Here is a 22,186-nt window from a genome sequence, read left to right on the forward strand (position 1 = left end):
GAGGTGAGTCTGACTATATCCAGCCGGAACTTTTCTACCTCGCGCACTAGCTCAGGCTCCTTTACCCCCAGTGAGGTGACGTTCCACATCCCAACAGCTAGCTTATGTAGCCGAGGATCGGACCGCCAAGTGCACTACCTTCGGGTGCCGCCCAGCTCACACTGCACCCGACTTCTATGGCCCCTGCTATGGGTGGTGAGCCCATTGGACAAGTGTTATTGTTATGTGTTTACATATAAAAGGTGAGACTAAACAAGGACAAACAATAACTGCATGTGCACGCATACGGTTAAGACTAACTCATGATGTCCAAGTGTCTGTGTGTAGTCATGGAAAAGGCTGACAGACTGACTCCATGACGCAACTGAGTTGTCTTACCTGACATTTGTCAACACATTTAAAATATATATACCATACCACTATGGCCCTCATTTACGGAATAGCTTGTCGGAGGACCTCAGGGCTGCAGAGAACTTTTACGGTTTTAAGAGCAGGCTTAGGAACAACCTTTTTCCCCCAGGGATCAATAAAGTGCTTTCTATTCTATTGTATTCGATTTTAAATTGGCTTTTACCGAATATGTATTAAGTTTATTGAAGTCATTCATACTTTACTCTTTATCTTATTATTTATACAAGATTTTATTTAGTTTTATGTATTTATCATATATATACTGTATATTTTATTTGTATATTTTATTTATTTTTTAATCTTCATACGTCTTACATTTGTTTTATCCTTTATCTCTACTCATGATTCTTGCTATTTTACAGGTTTCATTATTTTACCTTTCCAGCGTTCCTCAAAGGGAGCCATCTGCATCAGGGGTTATCGGCCGTGCTGTGGGGGCGCTTGTGTCAGCGTCCTGGTGGCAATGGTCTGATGACCTTCTGATGCAGTTAGCTCCTGTGATAGTGTTTACTCACCTGTTTCTTCCATGTGTGTGCGTGTGTGTGTGTGTGTGTGTGTGTGTGTGTGTGTGTGTGTGTGTGTGTGTGCGTGCGTGCGTGCGTGTGTGTGTGTGTGTGTTAATGGGTGATCTGGGTATTTGGGGTATTGTTTTTAAGTTTGTAAAGGACTTTGCGTTGCATTTATTTTATGTATGAAACCCGTTTTATAAATACATTTTGATGTGATTCGATATGACAATTCTACAAAACCCAAAACCAATGAAGTTGGCACATTGTGTAAATTGTAAATAAAAACAGAATACAATGATTTGCAAATCCTTTCCAACTTATATTCAATTGAAGAGACTGCAAAGACAAGATATTTAATGTTCGAACTGAGAAAAATATTTTTTTTGCAAATAATCATTAGGTTAGACTTTAATGGCAGCAACACAGTGCTGAACAGTTAACACAGGGGAATGTTTACCACTGTGTTACATGGCCTTTCCTTTTAACACTCAGTTAATGTTTGGGAACTGGGAAGACCAATTGTTGAAGCATTTCAGGTGGAATTATTTTCCATTCTTGCTTGATGTACAGCTTAAGTTGTTCAACAGTCCGGGGTCTCCCTAATCATAATTGACATTTTATAATGCGCCACACATTTTCAATGGGAGACCGGTCTGGACTACAGGCAGCCCAGTCGAGTACCTGCACTCTTTTACTACAAAGCCACGCTGTTGTAACGTGTAATGTGGCTTGGCATTGTCTTGCTGAAATAAGCAGGATTGTCCATGAAAAAGACGTTGCTTGGATGACAACTTACGTTGTTCCAAAACCTGTATGTACCTTTCAGCATTAATGGTGCCTTCACATATGTGTAAATTACCCATGCCTTGGGCACTAATACACCCCCATACCATCACAGATGCTGGCTTTTGAACTTTGCGCCTATAACACTCCGGATGGTTGTTTTCCTGTATGTTCCGGAGGACACGATGTAAACAGTAAATGACGTAATCGTTCTTTCCATTTTGACAGAAAAAATAAGCATGCAATTGCATATCTTTTAAACTTTAATATTATCTAATAATGCAACATTTCTTATATTATGTTTTAAAAAAATGTTTTTAATTAAAATAAAAAATGTTACGCTTCACTCCTGCTTTCAAAAGCCAGTTATCTATCAAATTGTAAGTAAACAACGTGCTTAGGCAATTTTGTAATAATACCATGAGGCGAATATATATTTGTATATATATCAATCCATCCATCAATTTACTTTCACTAGAAAATGGATAGATAGATGGATGGATAGATATATTCACTGTTTCAAGTGGCCTTCTAACTGTGATGTGGCCCTCAATGAAAACAAGTTTGACACTCTTATTTGAATGACCCTTATCTTGTGTGAAATGAATTTGTTAAAGCTGGAACATAAGGATTATTTGCTAGTTACTGTCAATGCTTTTAAGTCTGCTTGGCAGGGGGTTGGTCGCTCACCATTCATCAGAATATTCTCAGACACATTGTGTAAAAAAAAAAAAAAAGACACTTGTGGACACACTATTTAATTACGTGGCATGAGCTGCCACTTGACTGGAAATGATTACACTGTACACAGATTTAGGCTGTCACCTGAACAGATGTGGGTCAAATATGCAACAATAAACTCGTCAAGCCTGTGTTGTTTACTTCCCGCTTGTGAAATTACTCCCTTTATTTATCAAAGTATTTTAATTAAACATTAATTGCCTGTATCGCTCAGCGGTTGTTGATTATTTTCTGGCTTAACTCGAACTGTGTTTGGTTAATTGGAAACATTGTCATTGTCAAAGACTTGTTGAAATTTAAAAGTCCCTGCAGGAAATGTGGCTTCTTCTCACCTTTTTGTTATGTTGATGGACCACATCAACACCTTTGTAGTTTCTAAACATGACTGGTATGATTCTAAGCTTTGCTTAGTTGGTGGGGTAACAACACCTTTCAACAGACCCAAACAAATACGTGCAAAACTACAAAACTATCTTACTCATAATAATTATCTTCCAATGGCAATAAATCCTGATTTAATAGAATAGTCACATTTGAGTTACATTGTGAGAATCACATATCTAGTGGATGGAGTATACTCTGGATTGGGGTGTCCAAACTTTTTGACTTGGGGGCCCCATTGGACAAAACAAAATGGATTGACTGCATGTAAAGTAACATATACACTGTATATGTATATATATATATATATATATATATATATATATATATATATATATATATATATATATATATATATACATATACACTGTATATATATATATATATATATATATATATATATATATATATGTATATATATGTACAGTATATACTAGGACTTGGCGACTATATGATCGTGATCCTTGATCGGGATTAATTTAAATTTGATCACGGTGATCAGCTGTTAGCATATTTCCTCGATCCAACACGGCAGAAATGTCTGTTCGAAGTTATCGCAGTAGTAAATAGTAAGGAAGCAACGATGCTTGGTGTAATACTGCAAAGAACAATCCACCGTTGTTTACCGTAATCCTGTTTGTCTGTTGATGAGTGTGTGTTTGTGTACATTTGCGTCTGTTTGTTGGAAAGTGTGTCCCGGTGCGCGGCCATCTCCTTCCATCGTCACGATTGTCACACTCCCGATGACGTAATGAATGTTCAATCAGCGTTGTACCTCTTCACCTTACACAGCTGGAAGTACAGCCCAGCCAGAATATCAAAATAGATCAATATTGCTAACGCCAGCATGGATGTTGAAACGCAACATTGAGAAGGAGCAGCAACTTCAGTAACAGACTTTCTGCTGCAGCGCACCATTAATCCTGCCCCGAATGCAGACTTGCATGCACTCACAAAACAACTATGTGACTGTATATATATATATAAATGTGTGTGTGTGTGTATGTATACACATAGTATATATTTGTGTTGAGCGATATGGAAAAAAACAGTCAAGATTACGATACTGTGTATATATATATATGTATATATACTGTATATAGATGTTTGTGTATATGTATATATATGTATATATTGGAAATCCCTAAACATCACATGTTGCTGTCAATCCTGTTTGGCCCGCGATTTAAAGTGTGATTTGAATTTTGGCCCCCAGAATAATTGAGTTTGACACACCTGATCACGACCATTTGCGAATGGTGGTTCAAAGAGAATCGTCTTGTCAGCTATGTGATAATATGAAAAGATAAATGCTAGATGTTGTTGACTGGGTATATTTTGTCGTAGTGGCAGAATACTACAGTATTTATCGAGATGACAAAGCAATCTTTCACGAACTAGAAATATAACACAAGCATTATTATTTCAAACATTTGAAAATGTTGACATAGGTCTGTCTTTGACAATATTGTGTCATTCATTTCAGGTCCAAATGAAAATGATGGCATCAGGAGGGTGACTGTAGATATAAACAACGATCACATTACACACCCATCAACAGAAGACACAGAAGGTGATGTCCCTTGGGTCACCACTGCATCACCGATTAACAGCCCGGACCACCATCCAGTCCTTAAGGGTTTGATGCTTCATGAGCACCTTCTTTTACGGGACTTTCAGGGAGACCAGCACTTTTTTCGAAACGATGGCTCTGTGGTGGCGTATCCCACCATGCCAAGCTCTGCCTCAGATTCAGTGCAGCCAGTCACTCAAGCAATCCCCCATGAGGATGCCCCAGCTTTCTCAGACATCGCCTCGACGGCTACTGTGGCTGCCACATCATCACTTACCACATTCTCCTCAACAACACCCAAACCTCTGATGTCTCTTCTACAGAAGTCCTCCCTCACCACACAAGTAACACCAAATAATGACAAGACACCAGAGGCTTATATTACATTGCAGAGAGATCAACCCAAACCTTGGAGCGCTTTAAGCAGAGATGCAAATATTGCACCCTCCACAATGAAAATGGAGAAAGAGCAGTCAAAGGAAACAACACCAAAAGACAAACCCAGTCCCAAACCGCCATTCCCAAACCTAACATCCCGAACAGAGGGTGGTGCCACAACGTCAACTTCTCTAATCACGACTACGACAATAACAACCATGCAAACATCTGGTGAGAATGTTTCTAATTTCTTAGACTCTTAATTCCTGAGATCAGTTTGTGGAACACAGCAGGGTGTTTAAATGACTGTGAAATAAGTAGCAGCAGCATTAAAATAATCCCAACCGCAAAGAAAATTCCAAGTTTTACTTCTCTTGCTGTTGTGGTATTTTATTTGTATGTATTTATTTGAATTAGGATAGTACATATTAATCAATGTGACAGCGACCTTAGCTTCAACATAAATATGCTGGAATTAGCACACAAGTTAAATTGCATCTACTGACTCAATTTAGGTAGAAAAACACGGTAACACTTTAGTATGGGGGGGCATACTCTAAGTAACAATGACTTAATTTAGAGTTATTTGGTTAGGGTTGCCCTGCGATCTCGAAAGGGACAAGTGGTGGGAAATGGATGGATGGATGGACGGTTAGGGTTGGGGTCGGGTTAGAGGGTTAGGGTTTGGGTCAGGGTTAGTAATGCATTAATACGTACTTAATAATGACTAATTAAGAGCCAATATGTTACTAATTTGCATGTTGAAAAACAACTAATTAACGGTGAATATGTTCCCCACACTAAAGTGTTACCAAAAACACAAACACACGTAAACAATATGGACACAATAGACGAACAATAACACCACAGGTACAAATAATCAGAGTTTTAGAAGAGGAAGTAATTGTTGTATTTGCTGTTGCTGTTTTTGTCTCTCTGTCTAATCCCCCTCTTATCCCCACAATTTCCCCCTCTGTCTTCCTTTTTTTCTCTTTCTATCACCTCCTGCTCCGGCCCGGCTGCACCAAATGATAATATAAATACATTTAATTAAGTCACATTCAAATAAGACAACGAGAGAAGTATCTTACACTTCTCTTTTGTAAAGTAAATCTGAACAGCCGATAAGGGCATCTACATCAACTATATGATTTGCCTGAGAAGCTGGACAGGACAAAAAAAAAGAAGAGGAAGTAAAGGAGATGTTCATCTTTAGGGGCATGACTGGTTTAACTTCAAACATGTTTTAAGGACCCCTTTAAATGTAATGTTGGTCCCACAGTTTCTTATGCCCTCCAGTAAAGTATTCCATAATGTTGTGCTTCTAAGAGACGGTACCATTCGGCTGAATTTAGTCTTGAGCCTTTAACTACTACAGTCTCCCCTGTTAGATATCTGGTTCTGTATCCACTGTTGTTTTTTAACATATAAAATCCATCAGGGGTGGAGGAGCAAGTTCATTCTTATGGCTGTCAAAATCCAAAATATAATTACTTACAATGTTATAATAATGATAATGCAAGGAGTTTTAAGTGTTTTCTTAAACAGAGACTTGAGTGGCTTCAAGGTCCTTTTAGATTTGTGGGACCAAATCGCGTGGAAATAGTTAATTTGCCTACATCTCATAGTCTGCATTCATATAACATATGACATGTGCATCTCAGAGGAGAAGAAATTCAAGGTTCAATCTCTCTTCTGTCTGCTGCCCATTCTGCACACAGCTATTTATCTCTCCGCCAGAAATAACAGAGTTGCTCATGTGTCAAAGACAATCTGATTGGTCCTGCCTGTCCATGCTGTAGCTGGAAAACAAATCTACAGAGATAGTTTGAGGGTTACATGGCCACAGAGACACAGGTGGGCTGTCAGGAAGATCAGTGGACTGAAGGAAAAGGGAATCACACCTCTTTTCGCTGTCTCCCACAGAGCCGTGCAGCCTAAATTTCACTGACCCTGAGGGCAACATTGAAATCCTGCAGCAGCTTGACGCCACCATGGAGTGCAACTACTTGATTACGGTCTACCTGGGGTATGGCATCGAGGTTCAGGTCAGTGCTTAAGACTCACACATTGTTATTGTGAGCAGCTGGAATGGTACTATACTTTTAATTCAGTTGAAATTTGCACTATAAAAACAGAAAAGTTAATTTGTCCCTGATTAGCACTTGAACTAGCGTCTGGATTTTTGTACCAAGAAACACCTCCATTTTGGGATGGAAATTACACCACTGCAGACTACAATTACAGTAATACACATATTGTGAAATGAATACATGATCAAACCATTATCATAATTGTAGCAGTTTTTACATGTAAGACCTTAAGTTATATTTTTATTTTACTATTATATTTTTATTCCAATTGTTGCTTTTTATTTTGTATTGTTATTGTAATATTTCACTATTCTGTCTCCATTTAAACCCCCATTATTTACTTTTTACTTTTTTAAAACTTATCTCAACTCTGTACACTGCTGCTGGAATTTTAATTGTCCTGAAGGAACTCTCCTGAAAAAAGAATTTGACACGTGACAAAGAAGTTGTGAAAGGTGGCAATACATTTTGATAAAGTTGAGGAATGCTCATCAAACACTTGTTTGGAACATCCCACAGGTGTGCAGGCTAACAGGTAACAGGTGGGTGCCATGATTTGGTATAAAAGCGGCTTCCATGAAATGCTAAGTAATTCACAAACAAGGATTGGGCGAGGGTCACCAATTTGTAAGCAAATTGTCGAACAGTTTTAGAACAACATTTCTCAACGAGCTATTGCAAGAAATTTAGGGATTTTTCCATCTGCGGTCCGTAAAATCATCAAAAGGTTCAGAGAATCTGGGGAAATCCCTTCACGTAAGCGATGATATTACGGACCTTTGATCCCTCAGGCGGTACTGCATCAAAAACCGACAACAGTGTGTAAAGGATATCACCACATGGGCTCAGGAACACTTCATAAAACCACTGTCAGTAACTACAGTTGGTCGCTACATCTGTAAGTGCAAGTTAAATCTCTACTATGCAAAGCAAAAGCCATTTATCAACAACAATCAGAAACGCCGCCTTTTTCGCTGGGCCCGAGCTCATCTAAGATGGACTGATGCAAAGTGGAAAAGTGTTCTGTGGTCTAACGAGTTCACATTTCAAATTATATTTATAAACTATGGACGTGGTGTCTTCCGGAACAAAGAGGAAAAAAAACATCCGGATTGGTTGCCAGCATCTGTGATGGTATGGGGGTGCATTAGTGCCCAAGGCATGGGTAACTTACACATCTGTGAAGGCACCATTAATGCTGAATGGTCCATACGGGTTTTGGAGCAACATATGTTGTCATCCAAGCAACGTTATCATGTACGCCCCTGCTTATTTCAGCAAAACAATGCCAAGCCACGTGTTACAACAGCGTAGCGTCATAGTAAAAGAGTGCGGGTACTTTCCTGGCCTGCCTGCAGTCCAGACCTCTCTCCCATCGAAAATGTGTGGCGCATTATGAACCGTAAAAAAGGACAACAAGACCCCGGACTGTTGAACAAATTAAGCTCTACATAAAACAAAAATGGTAAAGAATTCCACTTTCAAAGCTTCAACAATTAGTTTCCTCAGTTCCCGTTTATTGAGTGTTGTTAAAAGAAAATTTGATGTAACACAGTGGTGAACATGCCCTTTCCCAACTACTTTGACACGTGTTGCAGCCATGAAATTCTAAGTTAATTATTATTTGCAAAAAAAAAACAAAGTTTATGAGTTTGAACATCAAATATCTTGTCTTTGTAGTGCATTCAATTGAATATGGGTTGAAAAGGATTCGCAAATCATTGTATTCCGTTTGTATTTACATCTAACACCATTTCCCAAGTCATATGGAAACGGGGTTTGTATATATATATATATATATATATATATATATATATATATATATATATATATATATATATATATATATATATATATGTCTTGATTTGATTATCCAGAGAATAGTGCTCGATGATTGAGGGAACCCCTCATGAAACAGTTCTGTAGAGATGAAGTAGTCTTGTGATTTTTCCCACACCTATATATATATATATATATATATATATATATATATATATATATATATATATATATATATACATATACACATATATATATATACACATATATTTATATATATATACATAAATCCCTAAATTCCTTGCAGTAGCTTGGTGAGCAATTTTAATTTTATTTAATTATTAATTGTTACAAATAAAGACATTTGTTATGAAATATATGTTCTGTAAAAAAAAAAAAGCTAGCCAGTGGTGTCCTTGTTTTTACGGTTTAAAAATATAACTTACAACAAGTTTTAAATAGAATATTTAATATTGGTTACCTTTATTTTATTTTTGTATTTTTTCCTTTTAAGGTCAAAACAATAATAGCAGCAGTTGAGTGACTTTTTGCTGAGCACAACACAACATTAGCCTACATAAGACCCTAGGTAACAGAGAGAAAGTCACTGTAATTATTATATCGCTATCACATGTCACTGCAAGTGACCCCTTTTATTTACAGGTAATGCGATTTCTTTTTTCAAATAGTGTCCATATAAACTGCTATCGCTCATAATGTGCTTAATAACCTGTGATGTTTGTTATATACAACACTCTAAAATGAAATAATGGCACGCGGGTTAATCCAGTAAAGAGCTATGACATATTTGCTTTTAGAATTCCGTGTGGGTTGATGGTGATGGACAGGCAGCAAATTGCTTGGGTGTGTAGGTGGATGGGGACAGTCTCAGGTTGAATGTTTGCATAGAAAGACCTTTTACAAAAGGTTATAAAAAATTAACTGTGTGTGTGTGTGTGTGTGTGTGTGTGTGCGTGTGTGCGTGCGTGTGTGTGTGCGTGTGTGTGTGTGCGTGTGTGTGGTGCCTGGCATTTGCAATTCTTTAAACAGCTAATTTACCACTGGAGACTCTAAAATGTGTGAGCTTTGTCTCGCCTGCCTCTGGGGGGCTAAGATAAGTCTTGACTGAGTATACTCCTTCTGAAAAGTGTATTTTTCCAACAACTACAGGCTCTCTTACCTGTACATAACTACACACACACCACACACACACACGTACGCATACTTGCCAGCATTTGATCTTTCTGCTGTGAACCCCCACTGACTCCTCAGTGCATTTGACAAACTATTCTTTGGACACTTTGAAGGCAGCAAATCAAGAAAGCAATTTTCCATCCGCTATACCGATGAGCTGATTACTCTGGCGGAACTTTACAGACCAGCGTGTGACACAGCTAAAAAAAAGTGAAGCCCTGGTGTCTTTTATTCTTTTCTTGGGATATATCGAAGTCAAGCATGTGTCACGCCTTCTTGTCAGCAGTCGTCACTTTCTGCCCGGAGGCAATTCATGTCTCATGGTAATTTGTGGAAGGCTCGGTATTTTTAGATCTCTAAAGCTTTAACACAAAGTGGTGACTAGAATTTTTTTTACCATTTTAAATACTGTTGTTGAAACAGATGTGGAATAAAATCGACAGCAATTATAGAGCTCTTTTTTCGTACACAGGCTATATTGTAAAGTGAATCAATTAATTCAGGACTTTACCTGTACTTTTTAATTCATATTGTAAAGTGTAAAAAGGTTTGATGCGTTTTTCAGGTGACACTTAAAACATTTTAATATCACGTGAAAAAATGTTCATTTCAGCATTTCATCTTCAAATGTTAAACACATATGTGGTATAAACTCATTACATGTTAAGAGAGATATGTCAAGCTTGTTTTTGTTGTAATTTTGATGATCATGGAGAGGGACAAGCGGTAGCAAATGGATGGATGGATGGAGGGTTTACATTTTTTGAAAACTTGACATTTTCAGTGTTCCATAAGCTGTAAACCTCAATCATCGAAATTATATCAAAATAAGTGCCGATGTCATGTATCAGTTCCATCCATCCATCCATTTTCTACCGCTTACTCCCTTTTGGGGTCGCGGGGGGCGCGTTTCACCCTGTAAATCTAATTGCTGGTATAAACAAAGCTTTGCGCAAAATTCAATTTGTTTTAGTTTCACCTGTGTACTAAAACTACTCTCCTATCGAAGACTGTCGGCTAGCAACGCAACAAGCAGATCAAAGTGGCATTTTCGAGAGTTAAGTTTGTGTTTGGCACTGTGGTCTAAACCAAAATAAAAAAAAGAAGATATGGTGTTTACATTTGGTCTGGTTATGGTTATGATATTTTGATCATGCATAAGGTTACAATAACAACTACAAGAACAACACAACTCTGCCCCAAGTGGAGGAGTTCAAGTACCTAGGAGTCTTGTTCACGAGTGAGGGAAGAGTGGATCGTGAGCTCGACAGGCGGATCGGTGCGGCATCTTCAATAATGCGGACGCTGTATCGATCCGTTGTGGTAAAGAAGGAGTTGAGCCAAAAGGCAGAGCTCTCAATTTACCGGTCGATCTACGTTCCCATCCTCACCTACGGTCATGAGCTCTGGTTATGACCGAAAGGACAAGATCATGGGTACAAGCGGCCGAAATGAGTTTCCTCCGCCGGGTGGCGGGGCTCTCCCTTAGAGATAGGGTGAGAAGCTCTGCCATCTGTGGGGAGCTCAAAGTAAAGCCGCTGCTCCTCCACATCGAGAGGAGCCAGATGAGGTGGTTCGGGCATCTGGTCAGGATGCCACCCGAACGCCTCCCTAGGGAGGTGTTTCGGGCACGTCCAACCGGTTGGAGGCCACGGGGAAGACCCAGGACACGTTGGGAAGACTATGTCTCCCTGCTAACCTGGGAATGCCTCGGGATCCCCCGGGAAGACCAGGACGAAGTGGCTGGGGAGAGGAAAGATTGGGCTTCCCTGCTTAGGCTGCTGCCCCTGCGACCCAACCTCGGATAAGCGGAAGAAGATGAATGGATGGATAAGGTTACAATAATATGGTACGACACATATGTTCAGTTTCTTATTACAGCATGTCCGAAAAGGGATAGGAAGAAGCAGAGCTTATTTAATACTGACCCTTTTCCGTTGCATAGCAATTTCTAACACATTTGTTAGTTCACTTCCTGTACTCAATCTGTAAGACAAACAAATAGATAAATAATAAATACTGGAGTAAATAATTAAATAATTAATTAGCTTCTCATTAATAAATAATTACCGGCAAATTGTTATTCCCAAAATGAAATGAATGAGATTGCAGTATTTCATTGTTTGATAAGGTTCAAAATGTTTATTGTATTTCTTCATCATTGTACTTTGTAAAAACATTGTGTTTAAACAATTAAATGAACTGGATAATATTAGTACATTGTTTGCTTAATCCATTCCATAATTTAATTTTAGATACTGATATACTAAAGGCCCTGCGATGAGGTGGCGACTTGTCCAGGGTGTACCCTGCCTTCCGCCCGATTGTAACTGAGATAGGCGCCAGCGCCTCCCGCGACCCCAAAAGGGAATAAGCGGTAGAAAATGGATGGATGGATGGATGGATATACTAAAGTTTTCAGATGTTGTATGAGCATATACATGCTTTAAATTCGATTTTCCTCTAAGGTTATATTTCTCCACCTTTGTTGAGAAGAATTGTTGTACATTCTTGCGTAGCAGATTATAGTTTGCTTTATACACAAATTTAGCTGTTTGCAAATGCCCCAAATTGTTGAATTTCAATATTTTAAATTTTATAAATAGAGGGTTTGAATATTATTTAATCCAACATTATGTGTTATTCTGACTGACATTTTCTGTAACACAGTTAGTGAATGAAGTGTAGTGTTGCAGTTATGTCCCCATATGTCCGCACAATAACTCAGATATGGTAACACTAGTAAGCGGTAGAGAATATGGAGTGATTTTTGATCCGAAACATGTTTTAGTGTTGTTCATTATTGATGTATTTCTTGCCACCTCATGTTTTTTATGCGATTTCCAGCCGTCCATTTTCTACCGCTTATTTCCTTTGGGGTCGCGGGGGGCGCTGGTGCCTATCTCAGCTACAATCGGGCGGAAGCCGGAGTACACCCTGGACAAGTCGCTACCTCATTGCAGGGCCAACACAGATAGACAGACAACATTCACACTCACATTCACACACCAGGGCCAATTTAGTGTTGCCAATCAACCTATCCCCAGGTGCATGTCTTTGGAAGTGGGAGGAACTCTGAGTACCTGGAGGGAACCCACGCAGTCACGGGGAGAACATGCAAACTCCACACAGAAAGATTGAACCCAGGACTACTCAGGACCTTCGTATTGTGAGGCAGACACACTAACTCCTTCTTCCACCATCCAATTAATGTTATTGTTTAATATTACACTTAAATAATTTGTTTATTTTAACCGGTCAATGTATATTGTATTTGTATTTGTGTTTGACTTTCTTTCTTACTGTTACCAAATAGCAACATTTTAGTTGTCCTGAAATTCAAAGATATTCTGTTTTTGTCAAACCATAGAAATGTGTTAATTTCTTCTGTTATTAATTTTATGAGCTTCTGTTTGTTCTCTCCTGAACATAACAGTCTGTTACTTAACAGATATATGTTGGTCCCAGTATTAATCCCTGGGGTACGCTGCAAGAGATATTTAGTGCTGTTCAAGATCAGTTCTAGACCAACTGTCTGATGCCATGACGTTCGACTTTGTCTATTAAGATCTTATTTTAATTGTGCTAAATCCTGTACTTTTGTTTGATCAATGACACTGTTTACCATCTATCGTTTGCATTGGTAATCCTTTCCATCACTTCGATTAACGCCATCGATATTGAGACGTTAGCTCTTTATCCATATTGGTTGTCAGCAAGTGTTCCAATTTTAATAATGAATTTGATGTTCACTTTTCAATATCCATCCATCCATTTTCTACCGCTTATTCCCTTTCGGGGTCACGGGGGGCGCTGGCGCCTATCAATATATTTTTTAAATTATCAATAGTAAGGAAACAGCACAATAATTTTAAAGTAGTCTTTAAATGAGTACGACTTTTGCCATTTTTATTGTATTTTGTTTTAATTTGCCTGTTTGAAATGATAGGTTGCTGATATAAGTTAACAGTTCTAAAAGCTCTTTGATAACCTTTTTATGGTGTGGATTTCAAAGAATTCAAAGATTCTCTATTGTCATTTTTTCCCTACATGCAAGACATGCAGAAGAATCAAGATACCGTTTCTGTATAACCCTGCAAATTTACAAGTTTAGGGAGAGAGTGGTTGCTGCGTCTACTCTACACCACCATCTTCAGATATGATGATCATAATGAACATATTGAAATAAAAAAGGCATAAAGGCATTTAAATGAAATGTTGAAATATAACAAAATAAAACACATTTTAACTTGGTTGTCAGTGTAAGGTAGGAACAAACATTAAAAAAAAACATCACTACGACCAAGCTAATATTAAAATAGTATTCTAGAAATGCTGAAATAACATTGGTAGTAATTAGTAACATTGATATATGTACAGAATTGTGTTGCACATGGTTAATTTAGAGTTGGCACTGCCATCTCTCAACAAAATCCAGCGCAGTATATAACATATGCATTTAGTAATGACCTGATTGAACAGCTTTGGTGACATATTATGTGGCCAAACTCAATTATTTTAAACAAAAAAGGTGTCTGCTGGGTTAAATATGTACACGTATATCGTGTATAATTGACTTGTTTCTTCTGTTATCAGTTAAATATGTTTTAAAGAAAAGTTTTATACACATCTACCACGGCCTCCTTATTACTGATTCATGTCTTTGGTCAATGTCATGTTCATAGTTGAGCTTTGTGTGAACCCGACTGCACCGGAGTTCACTTGCAAAATGACAGATACCTACAGTATCTCCCAAGCTGTTTAGGCCTGCTTATTTAAATGCAAACTATGGTTCATATGATATTTCGCAGAAGTGTGTTTGTTTTACCTAAAGTGTGCACACACCCTGCTCTACTAAATGTTTGCATGTAGTAAAAGACGTGCAACCTTATAGTGCACACAAAGCGGACCTACAAAGCCATGCACGGATTGTCTCTTGAATGAGCAAAATAGAGAGCACAACCCATTTAGCATGTCTATGATCATGTATATGCAGAACATATTGGGGACTATTAGAACACCCACAATAGTAGGAGAAAATGCAAATATTATCATTGAGCAGGCGCATTAAGATTTATCCAGCTTAAACTGTTCTGCACCCGCAGTTTTGTGTCTGTGTTTAGCATGTACACCCAGCTCGGTACAGTTACACACAAATGACCTTGCCGCGGTCGGAATGATCCGATTGCCGCAATATGACAGATGAGGGAGAGGGACTCTGACAATCGACATATTTCTGTCAAAAATAAATCATTAGACCTATCGTCTGTCCAGCAATTCCATATTTAAAGTTAATGAATCACTGCAGGGCTGATTTGGAGACAATTAAAGACCAAAACAATGTCTGCTGTCAGGTTTTAATAGTGTTAGTTTTTCACATATAGGAAATATATCATCAGTATATCTCCTATGTTAAAAAATTACACGCAGTGTGCATTTTCTTGTTGCTGGTTCATTGCGGTGCGTCACGACCAGAATTGGACGCTGAACACAGGCGCAGGATTTCAGAAGCAGTTCTTTATTTATGACAAGGGAAGGGATCCAAAACGGGAGAAACAGAACAGGCTATTGAAACAGATTAAATTAACAAAATTAATGACAAACTCAAAATTAATGACAAACTCAAAACGCTCCAGCTACGGAGCGTTTTGAAAAAAGTAATCAAAATCACTCCAACTTAGGCTATTCTATGAAGCTAACCTTGCCTGACAAAATTAAAAACCAAACCTCTCACGAAGATCCAAGGTAGCACAAAAACGTGGCTCTGGCTGTGGACAAGACTGTGGCAAAGAAACGCTGGAGGTACGCACAAGAAGATACGACACAGTCTGGCACAGGACAGAACGAGGACAATACATTTAAGCATGGGGGAACAGGTGAAATCAATCAAGACAAACGATGACACACACGGAAGGGCAAGTGATCTGAAACGAGAGGAAGAGTTCGATTTTCAAAATAAAACAGGAAATGACAATACAACATGAAACCAGACAAAACCTAGCCAAGACTTCACCTAGGTGTGACACAGTGTACCGTCAGTTATTGCCGGTGTTGCAGCTAAAACACAGGTCACCGAGAGCGCACCATGGGCGTGCTAATAATAGATAATCTAAATTGGGATTTTATATTGCAGAAAGGGTGCTGCACACATTATATCTGTGTGATGAATTTTTAACAACATTGCAAAACTGCCTAGGTCGGAAAGCATAAAAATATGAATGTGGAGGTAATTGAGTGTCTCCATAATGACAGCCTTTTTGATTGATTGAAAGTTTTATTAATAGATTGCACAGTTCAGTACATATTCTGTACAATTGACCACTAAATGGAGACACCCGAATAAGTTTTTCAACCTGTTTAAGTCGGGGTCCACGTTAATCAATTATAGTACATGCAAAATCTTAATTTAAATAGGGCGGTCTGCACCACGTTTGCACTTGCTATCAATTGTAGACAAAGTCTTTGTATATCACCTACGACACTACCACTAATACTCCATGCAATGTTATAGTTTGCTGTTTAGAACTTGTTTTTTGGATCTAAGTAGGTCAAGCCCTAAACCCTGTGAGACCTGGTGTAGTCCTATGTGACATCGCACATGATTGCTGGTCAGTCTCCAATTTTTTTTGGGGGGTGTGGGGACTTTCGAGGCATAGCTTTCTCCCAGGATGTGGTCGAATTCAGGTACTTTGTATGACATTGAATGTTTCCCTCTAGGATCCGCAATGCAAGCAAAACAAGACAGCTATATATCTGTTGTCTAGTCTTACTTCATTAAGGATCTGACACATGCACACACACACACATAGACACACACACACACACACACACACACACACACACACACACACACGCACACACACACACCAACTGATCTATTAGGCACCTCAATTTAAATGCTCTTTCCTCTCATTTCAAGAGTTCCACTTTTCATCATGTTGTGCAAAGTCATTTTGGTGATACTAATCTCCCTTTAATCACAGTATCCAATAAGGAGAGAGCAAAGCCATGAACAGTCGGTGGAGTGAGTAAATTGATTGCTTCCACTTTCCTGATGAGTTTATTTGCCATTTTCGCTCATCCATCTCTGAGGACTCCGACTTCACCCCGCTCATTTCTGTGGGCGGATTATACCACAGACATACTGACATACTAATCAAACGGGAAGCTGTGATGTTAAACCAAACAAATTCAGACATGCGTTTGTAAAAAATAGAGAAAAATGCCAAACCCCCAATAGATCAGCATCTTGGTTGATGAACAAGTTTTGGCAAGCAGCCACTGTTAGGAAGGACAGTCATCAGTGAGACCAGCATGATACAAGGCAGATGGAGGGAAATTGGCAATTGAGGAATCCGAAGGGCATATGGTTCCTTTTTTTCATTAGAATTCATGTTAGTCTTGTACAGTTTTCTGGAAATTATATTTAAAGTATGGTAGTGACTGTCAATAGTTGAGTTACATTCAAATATTAATGTTGATTTTACTACAATTAATGTGGTAGCCCTAGTTTCTTGTAAGAACCACTTCCAGGGGATAATGAGTATACCATGTAACCAAGACATGTTTCTGTCAGAAGCCTGATCTCTGTTCCCACAACTCATGGATTTCCTCGGCTGCGATAATGACCATTTCATGATTCATTTGCAGGAAATTAGATAAGAGTTTGATCTCACATGAACCAAGAAACCTAAAAAAAACCAACGTTTTTTTAAAATATTCATTTTTAAAGCATGAAATACAGAAATGGTAGGTAGTGGGATAAATATTACAGGTATATGCATGCTTGGTTTAAAGAAATATATATATATATGTATATATATATATATAAATAATATATATATATACAGTACATATATATATATATATTATTAATAATAATCATAATAAGATTACAGTAAATTAATAAATTTTACTTAAAAGTGCTCTTCTAAAATCTGTTACATACGTATCAGTAAGAAATGCAAGTACAATTTAAAGAATATACAAAAATTAATTAATAAAGAAAACATCAATTATTAACTTTAAAATGTAAGCATTGCATTAAAAAAAGCAATGACGTTTAAAAGTCAATATTACTCACCGTCAGTAGGGTGAGCAATACTACCTAAAACAGAAATGTATTCATGTATTGTAAGGATTATTGTTTTATTTTTTTCTCAAAGTGGCTCCGTCATGCAGAAACAATTTTTTTTTACTTAATGGTATCCGCTTATGTGTATTTAGGATCTGTATAAGTCCGGAAAATTTGAAATCAAACTGTGGAGGCACTGCAGAGGTGTTTATAAGACAGCCGTGCCTTCTTTCATACTTCCTCCAAATAAGCCGTTTGAAATTGTGTTCAAGAGTGACGTCAGCAGATTATCCACATATGGTAGACAATTCCCAAAACATCCTTCTGTGAGTCAGCCAATTCAAATGTATGGCAAACTGGCTGTGTTACAACATCATGTTGACGATGAAACCCGAATAAGGAAAATGATCTGGTGTGTGTTTGCTTTAACGAGAAAAAGTCAATGCACAAACTTTCAGCCTCATCTGAAATGCCTTACTTTTAACTTTAATGATTCGTGGCAACACACCTTCAACTCGGAAGAAGTCTTTCTTCATGTGTGCACTGCAGTTTGAAAAATCCTGCTGCTGTATAAAGTTGGATTTTCCAACAAACTACTTTTAATGAAACGGTAAGTAATAACAGTAGATTACAAATGTGTGAATGACGTTAGCAATGATTAGCTTGTAATGTTGTGTAACTAGTTAAGCCTTCTACTGTTAAAAAATAGTATCTCTGTTCTCTGTCAAAATAAAGAATAATTTTCCTAAAAAGCTACTTTTAATGGGATCACTGTCTACTGTGTTTGGCAATAGACGAGTAAGTTATATAATCCGTTATTATGTTTGCAGTGTAGCACATAGCTTGTAGCTTAATTTATAACCTTGATCCTCCACTTTTTACAACTCAAAGCAGCTGTGCAGCGGATGTATTTATACGATATAGAATAGAAAAACCTTTTATTGTTTTTATACACATGTATATGTCCAGGATGTAGCATTACAAAGTTACAGACTTGGTAGAATTTTAACCTTAGCCAACCTATAATTCCAACCTGCACATCACCTGGGCTTCGTTCCTCTATCTTGTCCTCTTGTTTCGCCTCCTTCGTTATTGCTGACAACAAAACACCGCTGATCTCGCTATATAATCTGGGATTTTAGTGTTGTGGTGAAAGTCACTCAAAACAGATGGCTGGTGGCGGTCACCAATGTCCATAGTGCACAATAAAAGCAGTGAAGCTAAAAAAAACTACTTAACATTTCTGCTGGGCGGGGAAAAATGCTGACTTGGCATGAAGTGGCATGGTGAGGAGAGGCTCATTTGCATCTGACAACTACGCCTCTCAAAACGTTTTAATTGTCAAATGGAGCAAAAATTTGACTTAAAAATAGGTCTGTAAAAACAAAATCCATGCAACTGTTTTAACCATAATTACGTGGTATGTATACCAAAATTAAATGTTTTAAATGTAGTAAAAAAAAATCTAAATATGACCCCTTTAATGATGTTAATGTACTATAAGAATTATGTGTACTGTATTTATTATAGTTCCCAATAAAATCTCAAGTTCTATTAATTATGTAGCTTTTACATCAATTGGTATTTGGAAAAAGCCCCAATGTCATCGTTTCCTATAGGCATACATACCAAACTTCTCTTTAAGGATATTTAGTCACACACTTATTTTTTCACGTTACAAATTAAATTCAGAACGTAACAATAAATGCACACATGATAACAAGTGTGGTTCAATGACACATCTTTGTGGTATACCCCTAATTATTAAGAATATCAGAATATCATTGAATAGAAACAAAGGCATGATGTACCTATGAAGGTTGTTGTCATCTCAGGGCATTCAATCATTCACACACCCACCTAGTTTTTGGAGTATAAATATTTGGGGTTTTGGCAACAACCATTTGGATTCGATTTGACCAATCTAAGCTAATGAGCACGAACTGATGAAGCCTACTCGGGAATGAGCAGCGAAACGTCTTCCAAGACAAACCAAGCAGTCTTGCTTGATGGTTGTAATGTAAATGAGGTTGAAGCAACCTGACTGTTGACACTAATTGTCATACGGTTAACTAATTTACACTTGTTTGCGCCCTTCTCAACCACATCTATTTTCTCCATCTATTATTTATTTTTGTTTTCCTACCTACATTGCATATTTTTTACAAGCCTGTTTTATGGGACACATTTAGGTTTGAGCAGAATATGGCCATGGTATTAAACTGTTTAAAATCTGTTTTGGAGCTAAGGTTATCTTTTATCATACATTATAGCATATAATATGTACCTGCCATGTTGTCAAGGTATTCAGTCTCTGTGGACATGTTGTCCTTCTGTGTCTGTTCTAATGCCTCCTGCTTTCTTGGTAAAAGACGTTGTATTCTGTAGGGGCTGCGAGAGTTTGATACATTTAAGGGGTTAGGAGCCCAGACAGGGGCAATTTCTCCCACTTCCACAAAGCATGATTGGAGGAGTGGTTCCATTTTCTGACAGGCTTAAGGCGGCAACATTGGACCGAGGATAGATTTTGTGGTCAATATTGTGGATCTCATTTCTTCTGCTCCATCCTTTCTCCAACTCTTTCCTTGATTCCCATTTCCATACTAATGTCACCGTTTTTCTATTTGTCCAGCTATTTCAATGCCACAGTCAGCATCTGTTATAGTGGAAAGCCCTCAACGTTTAATAGTCTCAGTTCTTCCAGCCTTTGAATTAATTATATATAACTCACACAATTTCCAGTTTTACGCCCATCAGCATCAATCATATTTGCTGATTTGACTCAGCACTTCTAACTGGGGCATTAATGAGTCACTGTAGGTGTTCCAAATCAAGGGTTAGCAAGACAGCATTTCAGAGGGTGCAGAAACATAAACTAAACACGCTGTGCTTTACTAGTATTGCTGTTCAGCAATGGGTTTCCAAGATTGTGTGAGAAAGCATAGATGTACTCATCCCATTTAAAATAAATGACAAGTGATATTAATTCAACCTGGATTTAATTCTTTATCAATAAACACTACAATGCAAATTTTTTTAAAGTTCCATCAAACACACAGATCAATATCAGCAACACAGTGCAATTTTTGGACCATATAGTCAAGACAATGGTCTGCTTACAAGTTTTCACGGAATACTAGCTGTCATTGCTGTTATTGCAGCTGGTAATGCTTTAGGTTTCGAGAGAAAATTTAGGGTTAAGAGCTTCCTCATAGCTAGTTGGCGTAGCAAATACCAGAGTGTACGGTTAGACCAAAACATCCTGTGTCACACTGGCTAGCTAATAGCTACTAAGACCTATGTTGTTATTTTTTTAAACCTATGGAACAAAAAAAGGGGGTATCAAAAAGAGTGCTGAGAAAAAGAAGTGGATGATTTTCATTGAGTTAAAGCAATGTATCATCATGTGTAGCTGACTTGGTAAAGCAGTTCTTCGAACATAGCACGGCTAGTCTGCACCATACTCAAGTATTCAATAACGACAGCCAAATACGTTAAAAATATAATTGAAACGGCGGATATTTATCCGTGAAAATATGAAGTAGCTTCTCATGGTGTGTTTTACGGAAAAAGCAGGTGGAAAGAGGTACTGTAGAAGTCCTTTCTCCAAGGTAAATGCTCGGTATATATATATATATATATATATATATATAAGATATCAGTCTGATACCACCAAAAAAAGGAAGTATTAGAATGTAACCGCTTTGCTAATACAAGGAAGAAGCGGTAGTAAATGGATGGATGGATGGATGGATGGAAACATCCAGTGTAAAATAGTAATGTTCAATTTAATGTCTTTCAACTTTCATTTCTTGAGAAGCAGTGTTCTCCACAGTGGACATTTTTTTAATATCAGCCTGGAACATGCTGTTTCTCAGAAAAGTTAACTAACAAATTAACTTTAAATCATGTAAATACATCACAAACTAATGTTTAGCTCCGCTGGCTTTAATTATATTTTCTGGATGGCAGTTTATGAGGTGACGACTTGTACGCTGTCTTCCGCAGATAGGCTACAGCTGCCCCGCGACATTGAGAGAGGTGAAAATGGATGGATGGACTTTATCAAGTAGTTTTTGCAGTTTACTCCTATTTATCGTGGTGTACAGTTTTTTTTTTTTTTTTAATTGATTACCTCCATGCGGTATAACGTGACCGGCTGGATCTGTATTAGCTTGGAAAACTCAAAACAAAATTAGTGTGCTTTGCTTTGCAGAACGCTAACTTTCTTACATCCGCCAAAGAGGTTATGTTTTTCGATTCCTCTCAT

At 37.8% G+C, this 22,186-nt stretch overlaps 1 protein-coding gene across 6 annotated transcripts in view; it reads left to right on the forward strand.

Moving 5' to 3' along the window:
* Positions 1 to 22,186, forward strand: part of LOC133551266 (seizure protein 6-like) — a 282,658-nt gene that overhangs the window by 136,133 nt on the left and 124,339 nt on the right. For all 6 annotated transcript variants that reach the window (XR_009806459.1, XM_061897798.1, XM_061897794.1 and 3 more), the window contains exons 2-3: positions 4,312 to 5,007; positions 6,703 to 6,824. Coding sequence is in view for 5 of the 6 variants with exons in the window: in XM_061897798.1 (XP_061753782.1) it covers positions 4,312 to 5,007; positions 6,703 to 6,824 (818 nt within the window). In the remaining variant the exon portion in view is untranslated. The remainder of the gene's footprint in view (positions 1 to 4,311; positions 5,008 to 6,702; positions 6,825 to 22,186) is intronic.

This window comes from Nerophis ophidion, linkage group LG04 (assembly GCF_033978795.1).
Source record: "Nerophis ophidion isolate RoL-2023_Sa linkage group LG04, RoL_Noph_v1.0, whole genome shotgun sequence".
Taxonomy (NCBI): Eukaryota; Metazoa; Chordata; class Actinopteri; order Syngnathiformes; family Syngnathidae; genus Nerophis; species Nerophis ophidion.